Source organism: Corylus avellana, chromosome ca5 (genome assembly GCF_901000735.1).
Source record: "Corylus avellana chromosome ca5, CavTom2PMs-1.0".
In the NCBI taxonomy this organism is placed as follows: Eukaryota; Viridiplantae; Streptophyta; class Magnoliopsida; order Fagales; family Betulaceae; genus Corylus; species Corylus avellana.
The window spans coordinates 21,208,239-21,219,958 of NC_081545.1; the positions used below are offsets into that span (position 1 = coordinate 21,208,239).

The following is an 11,720-nucleotide window of genomic DNA, read 5'->3' on the forward strand; positions in this document are numbered from 1 at the left end:
AAAAAAAAGCAAGTTATGAAGTTCATAACATATAAGGGCGGGGTCAGACCGGACAAGGATGTTTTTTCAATTTCAAGTGAAATGGAAATAAACCATTTAACGGTCTACATGATACCATGTTATTTAAAACTTTTAGTGATGTGGTGACAAATTATTCATCATCTGGCATTATGTACACTGCTAGATCTGTGAAATTAAATCTCTATTTTCAGTGTAATTGAGAGGATCCTATTCCAACTATGACCCGCCCCCCAACAAAAAAAATTATGTTCTCTTCGAGTCTATTCATTTTAATCAAGTAAAATTTTGACACATTTTAAGTGTATATAATACTGCTATTAGTACTATTAACCTTACCTTAATAATCTAACATCTTCTATAAAATGTTTTTCCAAGGAAATACTTTGTTCTACTTAATTTATTGATTGTAGAATCAAATTACTCAAAAATAAAATAGCCATTATAATTGTAATACCATAAATAATTAAAACAAAAGGCAAGAAAAATGAAAAATTGAGACAAACTTAAAATTTAGGAAAAATTAGCATTCTCATTCGAACAATAATGAGGATTTCGTTTGAACAAGACAATACTAATTCAAATTAATGAGCTTGCCAATTGCCATGCCACCATCAAGCCACGTTAATTTGACGCCACGTAATGCCACATGTCAAGCCAAATGCCACGTCATATGCCACATTAGCATCAAATGCCACGTATCACAACAGAATTGCGTTGGGTGCCACATGTCATATATATACATAATATACGCTAGCTAGAAGATTTATTAGTAATTAAGAAATAATCTCATTCAAATGTTCAAACGAGATTACAACTCATTTGAATGAGCTAACGTGTCAGACATCTACGTACCACTTCGACAACTCAATGCCACTCGTCAAAAATTTGCCTCGTCAACACCATGTGTCGAAACTGCTTACTAGCGAAGTAGTAACACTTTCTTGTTTGAATGAGCCAAAATTTTTCCCTATAAATAGGGCAGCTCTGATTTCATAATTTTTATAAGTTTCCCCACTTAACATTTACATATATAATACAATGGATCTTAGCTCTCAATTTTCTTCTTTTTTTTTTTTCTTTTTTTCTTAAAGTTGAGTGATTATATTAAAAGTAAGGGTTAAATGCCAAATCAGTACAGGTGGTAAGGGCTTAAATCAAATGACTACCTCAATTTTAAAAAGTATCACATGCACTAGCTAGTACTTGCACCTTCCCTCTAGGTTTCATATATTTTTTTAATAGAGATCCACGTCAACGCGCCTAAAAACGCGACACCTATTCTAGATGAGTTTTAGATATTATTTAATTTTAAAAAAAAAAATTTAAAATAACAAAAGATAAAAATTAGTTAGAAAAAAAGGGGGTGACCAACCATCCCCATTTTGACTCTCTATAGTTGAACCACCCCCGAGGCCCATAGAGATATATGGCTCGGCCACCCTTGTTTGGCTTGGAGGTGATCAGATGAGCTGCGTTGAATCACCCCATGAAACTTGGAGGGTGGTTCGGCTACCCAACTTGTAAAATGGGAGTAGCCCAAATGACCCTCAAGGGCCTTAAGGGTGATTTTGACCACCTTCATGGCCCTTAGGGTGGTTTGGCAACCCCTAATGGGCCAATCCTCCAAACAAACTTGTTTTAGGGACAGCCAAATGAGGGTGGTCAAAACCATTCAATGGCAAGCCACCCCCAAAAGGCCAAAAGAAAAAAAAAATGTTTAGAAGGTTGGCCTCGATCTTAGAGGTGATTCGACCATCTCCAAGGGTCATGAGAGTTGCTCGGCAACCCTGAGATTAGCGATATAGGGTGGTTTTGGTCACCCCCAGTTTACAAGTTGAGGGTGGCCAAACCACACCAAGGGTCATGGGGGTGATTGACGACCCCCAAACCGGGCATAGGGGGTGGTTTTGGCCACCACCATTTTGTAAGTCGGGTTGACCAAACTACTCCCAATGCCTAATTGTCCTTTGATTCGACTACTTCCATTTTGACCAATTGAATATATATATATATATATATATATATATATATATATATATATATATTGGATATGTTGGATCTCGGTTAAAAAAATGAACGAAACTTGGATGGAATAATGTGCAAGTCAGTGTTTAGGTTTACAATAATTAAGTACCACATTTGAAACTTTTTTAAAATTGAAGTCGTAGCCATTTGATTTAAGCCCTTACTGCATTTACTAATATTGGCATTTAACCCTAAAATTAATAGGTTGGATACTCACATTGATATCTTGTTGTGTTTTGTTTATGAGTTTTAGATTATTAGAACTCCTTGATGCATGCACAGCTTTTTTATTCTTCACTCCTTTCCATGATATTGTCTTCCAAGCTCTTGAATTATTAAGCACTATAAACTTGTGGAATTAAAAACTAAAACCATGGCCATTCTTGAGGATTTAAGAGCTAGCTGTGTTGAATGATATTTTCTGATCCATTAAAAATGAAATGATTCTATATATACTCATTATCTCAATCGTATTCATTCTTCTCTCTCTCTCTCTCTCTCTCTCTCTGTGCATGTATTTGTGCACACGCATGCAATGCATTATGTCATGATTTAAAGGACAAAAAATAGAGCTAACTAGCGTACGGTACCTGATGCTTATAAGTTTCTTCTAATATTGGTCGTGGAAGCCCATCGCCATCTTCACGTCCAAAATCCTCCCTGTCATATTCCCATTTTCTCAAGTGTCAGTAGATCATGAGTAATGAAACATCATATATAATTCAGACACAAGACAAGGATTTTCCTAATTGGTACATTTTATGTAAACTGTCCGTTGGGATTCTCATAGATCAAGGTAATTGGTCAAGCATTAATGGGACAAAAAATAATATCTCCATTAAAATAAGTTTATTAAACTTCTCAATCAATAATAGGTAGTATGTCACTATCTTTTGCGGCCCCTGGAATAGACCAAATCTATTCTCCAGAAACATTTATGTTCTTTATCCTTTCGTGGGACAGAAATGGTAAACACATTTAACAGAACAATTAAATTCCTTTTATTTTTTGTATTATATTCTATTAATTGGCAACAAATTATAATATACGAAATGCACATTGACTCCAAAATAATAAAAGAATCCTTTTTAATTGTGGGTTGAAAAACCTGCAGGTAGAATTTCAAAGCTAAACAATAAGAAATTAACTAAGTTATATATGTGCGAGAAAACCATGCAATTAACGTTGTGATGAGGCAAGTTTTACACTATATATATGGACAGTAGTAAAAACTAGACCATCATGATCTCCAAATATGACACAGCAGTTTCAAAAGATGTTACTGAGATATTTAATGTTAAAAGAGATGCATGCGTGATGAACGTCGTCATTTACGTACCTCTGATGAGGAGGGTGAACGGAGAAGGAGCTGTCGTTAAAATGTGCTCTTTTTGGACGAAAATGCTTCATTTGCATGAGTATAGTACTCATGTTGCTACCATCCCTCATGCTTCTATACATCTAAATGGTACCACAATTCATTGAGGAAAGATTATTGTTAAAAAAACAAGAAGTATTAAGAAAGAAAAAAACAAAATACCAAAACATAAGGATTCATGTATATGGTCTAATAATATACATTACACAGTTTAGCAACGTACACCCTTGCATGATGAACGGTTCTACTAGGGGCAAAACAAGGATTTTTTACTTGAAGGACGTAAATAAATAAGATTATAGATGCATATAATCTTTCTATGTTTGTGTGGGAGGTCTCAACCTAGGAAAATAAATAAGCACATAGATATATATAATCTATTTATGTGTGTGCACGCATTTATGTAAAATAAAATTAAACAAAGAAGTCTTAAATTTAATTTTATATTAAATTATACTGTACTTACGTTTCTTTAAAAGTCAAGTTTATGGGTGTTTTGCTTCCAAACCAAGAGCGTGTTTGACATGCTTCCCAAGTTTAAAATTAAAAAAGATTTGACATAAGAGTAGGCATGTCATATGGGTAGTGAAAAATTAAATGTTAATAAAATAATTAATGAGTTAATTTATCAAATATTTACGTTTGTTGTTGGGAGAGTTAGAATCCCTCAAACTACATACTCTAAAGTAAGGAGGTCTAGGATATCTCGATTAATACCTACCGAAATTCTATTCTTTTGTTAATTTTTCATCACACGTTACGTAGGCACATAACATAATATTCATTATTTTCGAAATAACTCTCCTCCGACGCCACATTAGATCCTATGAGTGAATATGATGGTGGGATTCACCATTCATGTGAGGGAGGTGAATGTATTTCTAGACTATATATATGACATAAATTTCCTACAAAACAGGTTGTATATAGGAACTCTTATAACCAGCTACAAAACAGTTGCGTGTGTTCCTTAAAAAGTGAAAAGTACATGTTTTTTTAATAGTATTAATAAGAAAGCATGTATTTCTTACATGCTTAAATGACATGTGTAACTTTTGTAGAGGCTAAGTTGGAGGAATTCAGTCCATATATCTATTATTAGTTAAAGAAGTCAACCCATAAAATTAATACTAATTTATAAAGTTTAAAAGCCAACTCCTCGCAAAGTAATACTTAATTAAGACTGAAACCATAGTCAAGTACTCGATCAATATTGCACGCAAGACACCTCATGAGAGAGAGCATTAAAATAAGTAAGATTTCTAAAACTGTGTCGTATAGAAAACTATATAAATTTTGATTATTGAGAGAAAATCATGCTCCTAGTTATTAATTTGTGTATAAGATAAAGTTGACCTTGGATTTTCTAATTCTTTATTTTCTTTTACTTATTTCTGAATTCATAACCACACAATATGATAACCTGGTCGGATTAATTCAGCAATCAACCAGTATGCGGTCATATATAACAGATATAAATAATCTTGATGCTTGCAATAATAAAAATAACAATAATACTAAATAAGTAATACTAGTTATAGTAATTAGAACTTGATTAATTAATAGGGACCAATTGGAAGTGTGTGGCCTCTTGGGTAATTTGCAGCTTAACTAGCTATATCTAGCTAGCTGCAGGTCCAGTTTGTTTCCAAGGTAGTGCCATAACTTTTAAGCCACTCTATATTTAATTAAATGCTGCCTGATAAATATATTTATATAAATAGTCTACCCTAAAAAATGGCTAGTCTTTTTCTTTTTCTGGAATTATTTATCAGATAATAGGATGGAATTGATAAAATCATCTCCATTTTATGGTTAAAATTTAAAATTCGTGCATTTAAAGATGTATATAGTGTCAACATTAACGACAAGTCTTTTAAATCTTAACCCAAAAATATTTAAAATGAAATAGAGATAATCATTGTCCATTCAAAGATTGGGAAAGATGACTATTTCTCTTTGTAATTGAAGTTCATCAATATATATATATATATATATATAACAAAGGTAACATATCACTAGCTATATATATTTTGGTTACATTTAAGATCATAGATTAATCTTTTTTATTTTTGGGTTTCTGTTAAAATGAGAGAATTTTTTTATAATCAAAGTCATTACTGTGGTCAACCTCTTCAAGGATTATTATTATTAGACATAAAATTTGCAGTCAGGCCCTAAACCTGTGCTATAATATATATCTTGTCTTCCCAATTGAGAGTTTTATACATAATCCATTCAAGCTAGCTTCTCAGTATATATTAATAATAAACAAGAAACTCTTGGTGATTTTTGTAAGTTTTTCTGGTGAATGAATTTGAGAATTGAAGTATATGTATATATACCTGAAGATGGCTTTTGATGTGAGAAATCTTGAGTTCTTTAATACTCATCGTCTGCAGAATGCGCTTTGGAGTTGCTTCTATACAAAACACCAAGAATTAATGCAAAGCATCCATGCATATATGTCATGAGAAAACATGTTCTAGCTAGCTCCTCCTTAATTGGTATTAATGTTTCAGAAACCTTAATTTTTTCATCATCATCATCATCATCATGCTAGCTAGCTCTGAAGAAATTCTAAAAAAAAAAAGCAAAACATACTCTGTTTTCCACCAAGGCTTTCAACTGCTTGAACAAAGAGTTCATGAAGCTCCGGCGTCCACCGCAAACGTGGAAGTTGAGATTTGTTGTATTGCCTTACTCCGATTCTCTCTGAATTTTTCATACTTTTCTGCTCATGAGAAATTAAGAAGCTCATTGCAAGATAATGGGGATAGATCTCTCTAGCTCTAATACTATAAGAGCAGCACCCACAGGATTTGTATTGAGTCTATGACCCTTGACTTTCACAAGTACATATATATATATATATATATATATATATATACATACATTTTTTTATTATTTTTTTTATTATAATTATAATTATATTAAATATTTGATGGTCAGGCCAAACATTAATTCTGTAATATCCTATTGCACAAGAAAAATAGATATCTTTATTATTACTTTTGAATATTTCTTGGTAAGACGTTTTCCTTGTAATTAATTAGCAGAAATTAATTATTTGATTTTTTTTATTATTATTATTTGTATGACCAACCGGCGTTATTAATTAATGTGCTATCAACTTTAAGAAATAGGTTAGATGATGTAATCATCTCCTAATGACGAAATCAACTCAAGAAAACCCTTAATAATACCGTACCTATTAGCTATTTCTTTTATATTTATATTTATATTTATATATATAAAGAAATTAAGGGTAATTTTTCGGCATATCGAGAAAGTCAAGATAAGAAACTGCTCAATTATGAATCTAATTGGTGGAAGGAGTTCAACAAAGTCAAGAACACTGACGCAATTATGCATCTTTTTAAACATTTGGCAACAAATATATTATTTTGTATGAGAATTTTTTTTTTTTTAAATGTTCATTAATTCATGAATAATATTATTATATGTGTACCTTGTGCTTTCATACTAATTATTCGTTAGAATTTGTTCAAAAAAAAAAAAAAAAACATATTATTCATTAGAAAAAACTTTGTGATAAAACTAGAAGCCGACCTTATTATTTACCATTATATATATAAAGAGAGAGACTAATGCTAGAAATTAGATTTGATCCCACAATTATCCCACAAATATTAACGTAATAGTCCCAACCAATTATTTGATTAATCATTCTTAAAAAATTTAATGGTTGGTTGGAATTACCATATTAACATTGTGATACAATTGTAGGATAAAAATGCGTAGTTTTTAGCATTACTAAAAAAAATATAAGAGAGAGAGAGAGAGAGAGAGAGAGAGAATAGTGCTAGAAACTGCATTTTATCTTGCAATTATCCCATAAATACTGACGTACATAATAGTCTCAATCAACTATTGGATTACTCATTGTTAAAAAAATCAACGGTTGCTTGGAATTGCCACATTGAGATAATTAATATTGTAGAATAAAAATGAGTAACTTCTACCATTACTAAAATAATAATAAAAAAAAAAATCAAGAGTTGATTAAAACTTTCACATCAGCTAGCATTCGAGATCAAATATTATAGTATATAAATATAAATCACTATCGAAAAATAAAAAATAAAAATATATACATTAGAATTTGATATATTGATGATGAGAATGATTAAAAACAAGTAGAAGGCAAGCCATGTGCAGAAAACCTAGGAAATGCATCTTTGCATTGATGTTTAATTAATTAATTAATTGGGAAGAAAGAGGCAGAAAATGGCAAAAGCAAAGAACAAGTAAGTCAAGCTGAGAATTTTTTTTTTTTAAGAAAAAAAAAAGAATCCCAATCAATACTTCCATGTCAATAAAAGACGGTGCCTACTTTTGGACCCCTCTTTTATGCTGCCGTGTTCAACACTCCAACTCCCTCCAAATTCAACGTGCGAGAAAACCAATATGAAACCCTAGCAAATTTCTTCAAACCATGCATGTGTGTAGTACCACTAGCTACACATATAGGTAGCCGGGCACTTTCCAGTGCATCTGCGTACACGGTAAGTTCATGGGGCCATGGCTCGCATCCAATGGCATGGCTCGATCAGCTCTGAGGGTCCCACTTCCATGCACGTAGGTGAGGAAAAAGAATATTTCGTGATCCTCGTTCCTTGTGAAAGCGACAAAGATAATCTTCAATATTTACGCTAAACGACATTGATGATCATGCTGATGCGGATGCCACTGATTAATTGGGTATTATCTTGTACTATACGACAAGGCTACTAGCTAATAATTATCTCAGTCAAATGGAATTTTTGAATCTCTTGATCATTCTATCTTACTCGTATTCCTGCAATTATTGACAGGAAATGTCTGCGATCCTTCTTGTTCGTGCCCATATATTAATATTCTTGTTCTTGGGGGACTTTTCTTCAAGAAAAAGAAGAAAAAAATATGGAGGAAAATTTTCATCCATGGGTCCCACTTTCATTAACTAAGCCAAGATATGTATTTTGAATAAGAATCCTCTAGAATCTTAAGGTCATTTCATGGTGGTCCGAGGGGTATTTTTTTTTTTTTTTTTAACATTCATTGCATTAAGAACAAAGTGTCTACAGTATAACCCCTCAAGAGGACTGGGAGGAAATAAAAAGTGGATCTTTGTCATTACAAATTGGGGTGAAAAGAAGAGGGAAAAATAGGTGAAAATACAGTCTTAGTGAACTCTTGCTGCAATTCAATATATCATATAATAGACGCAGAAGTTAACACTTTTGTTAATTTTCCTGGCCTTCCAAGAATAGGAGGTTGGAATAATGGACAAAGAATCTGCTATGACTTTTTCAATGTGCCAATCTTGTGTGATTGATGGAACTTGTAAAGCTGTGATGACAATTAAAGAGTCCCCTTCAATGGTGAAGTTTTTGAGCTGCAAAGATACTGCTAGAGAGGCAACTAGGAGGACTGCTAGAGCTTCACCAAAATTGAGATCACATGCATGGAGGGCTGATCTAGGAACAAGCTTTGATGATAATCCATGTGTGATCTCTGCAAGCTGCAGCTTGTGCTGAGAATTGGTCTCTGATAGCTGCGTCAAAATTTATCTTGAAATAACCTTTAATGTATAAGAGGAGACCAAGACTCTATCACCGGGTCATAAGAGGATTTCCAGGCTGCTGCATGGTGGTCAAAGTTCTTAAAATATAACACCATTATACTACATATGAGATGCAATTAATTAAAGAAAAATTAAAAATATTGAAGTGATAATGTGGTAGAATCCGAATGGTAGTTTATTCAAAATTACGAAGAAACAAATTGCTCAGCTATTACAATATCTCTAATGATCAGCTTCCATGTTGGTGCTCCTCTACAAACCATGTATAAACGGAGAGTATTGAGTACAATCTTCGCATAAATCGACTGCTTTGCTATGGTGGGAAAATTCACTTCCAAAAACTATTGTATTTCTTCGCAACCATAATGCCATCATTTCAAAATCCTCTTCATCTAATCTCTCTATAAGTCCTTCTAAAATGCATAAAAATCATCTTCTTCATTAGTGTACTTTTGAATCTTTTTACTTTACGTCCAAGTATATATATATATGGAAGACGGGCATCGTACAATAAAAATATGGCTTTGCAATAATTTTCATTAGTCGATAGTAAATTATTGCAAACCTTCCATAAAAGCCTCTTAATTAATTAGTACCCACTTCCATGCAGCGTGTTTATGCCGGGAAGTGGGAGTCCAAAATCTAATTTTGGAAGGAGATGCGAAACAAATTGTGGATGCGATTAATTCAAATACGGGCACAGGGAGCAGTTTTGGACATCTAATTGAAGATACTAGACATGTACTACTCTCTATACCAAGATGGAATTGTGTATTTGTTCATCGCGAAGTCAATGAGGCGGCTCATAGGATGGCAAGAGCGGCCACCACTGATGTCAGTGATAGGATTTGGAGGGATACCACTCCTAATTGTATTAGTGATATTATTTTGATGGAGCAATTAGCTCTATCTCGATGATTGTTGTTGGAGTTTTCTACTCCATCTTACGATTTATTATCAATGAAATTCAACAGTTCAGTTTCAAAAAAAAAAAAAATTAATTAGTACCCCTCAAACTCTAACTCTAGATCTAATCCTCCAAATTCTCTTCCACATGTTACTCGTGTATTTAGAGCACTTGAACTTCCTCCTCTTCTCAGCATATATGGTCGGTCATCTTTTAATTTAATAAAAAAAAAAAAACGGCTGTAAAATGATTTTAAAATATCCATCGTGAAGTTAGCCTAAAAAGCGAGAGGGGCCAGGCATAAACATTCCTCAAAAAAAAAGAATTTTATTTTGGATCTAAACAGGATATACTTGCAAAATTTGGAAGAATATGGTCTTAAAAGGGGAAAGTTAATGAGAACACTCGTCTGGGTGAAAAGTTTTCCATGGAAATCCGGCAGCCAAACAGAAGAAACTTGCAGGAGGGAAATAACTTTCTAGTCATATTTTACCATGAAAAAAGTAATAAAGTAATGATGCACGACAGAGACCAATGTTTTTCTTCGTAATATTATTAATATGATCCCACATGCTTGGACTTTTCTCACGCCGTAAAGTATATCCTACCCAACTCAACCTTCCATATTACCTAACCTTTTACAAACTACAACAGTTCTGGTCATGAGAACCATGTTGTCTTTTTCTGCTGCCTCATGATGATCATGATAATTGATGATTGAGGAGAATGTGTCTTGTTCTTGAAAGAATTAATGCGTGCACCCAACTTCTATCTTCAAGGATTGAATCCTCATTTCTTTCCTGGAAAATATGTTAATTTTAAGATTTTTTTTCTGCCTCATGATGATGATTTATGAGAATTAATGTCATCTTCTTCACATAGAGAGAATCATATATTTGAATTATAAGACTCTTTATCTCTCTCTTCATTTCTTTTCAACGGGAGAATATCTTCGTTTACTATAATTAATTCAATATTATCCAGTTCATTTGAACTAGAGACGATCTTGTTCCAATCATGTAGTTATTCCAAATGTTGACATAATTTGTTGAAATTAATGAATCCTTTTGACGAAATGGATTCCAACCATCTTTTGATTATCACTTGGGATCCAGGCTGGACTAAAATCTAAAGGGCTCGTGCATCTAGAAGGTTTGTCAACAAGAGGTGTAGAATATTGAAGCAAAAAAAAATGAGTAAATGGGAACAAACGTACAAGCCATAACGACATTTACTTTTCTTAAAGAAGAAGAAAAAAACAAAACAAAAAACAAATGCAATGTGCACATGTTTATGAGGAAAATGTCACTTTTCCTGTGCAATATTCGATTCTCATATGATCAAGGAACATGCCCATTTCAATACAATCGGATAAAAATGAAGTAGTGATCCAAAAGGAAAATAAACTAAAGGCTTTTTCAGGCTTAATTAATGGATTGCTGGATGATTGAGATAAGCTTCATGTACCACTGGAGTCTGGAAGTGTGAGAAAGAGAAAAGGGAGAAGTTAGTACGGTTGCCCAAGTTGTGCAATTCCCCCAACAAAATATCTTGTTTACTTATGGAATCTAATATTAGTTTTAAATTACTACTTATCTCAAAAGGTTAAACTAATATGAAATAGTTAATTTAATCATCTAATTTATATTTTGACATGCATTTTTCCTCACATGTGGGCTTAAACTTGTCCTTATTTAGTGAGGTCCAATACGTAAAATATTTTAATTAAAATTAAATCTCTCTTAATTGGTGAGGCTAACCAGTTTGGAGAAAATTTCATCCAACCTACTGTAATAAGT

The 11,720-nt window shown here is 32.8% G+C and overlaps 1 protein-coding gene across 1 annotated transcript in view; it reads right to left on the reverse strand.

The window, feature by feature from the left end:
* Positions 1 to 6,207, reverse strand: part of LOC132180271 (transcription repressor KAN1-like) — a 6,652-nt gene extending 445 nt beyond the window's left edge. Inside the window, exons 1-4 of the mRNA XM_059593023.1 lie at positions 6,029 to 6,207; positions 5,770 to 5,846; positions 3,386 to 3,507; positions 2,637 to 2,706 (exon numbers count right to left, since the gene is read on the reverse strand). Of these exons, the coding sequence (XP_059449006.1) occupies positions 2,637 to 2,706; positions 3,386 to 3,507; positions 5,770 to 5,846; positions 6,029 to 6,185 (426 nt within the window). The 5' untranslated portion in view covers positions 6,186 to 6,207. The remainder of the gene's footprint in view (positions 1 to 2,636; positions 2,707 to 3,385; positions 3,508 to 5,769; positions 5,847 to 6,028) is intronic.
* Between the last annotated feature and the right edge of the window lie 5,513 nt (positions 6,208 to 11,720).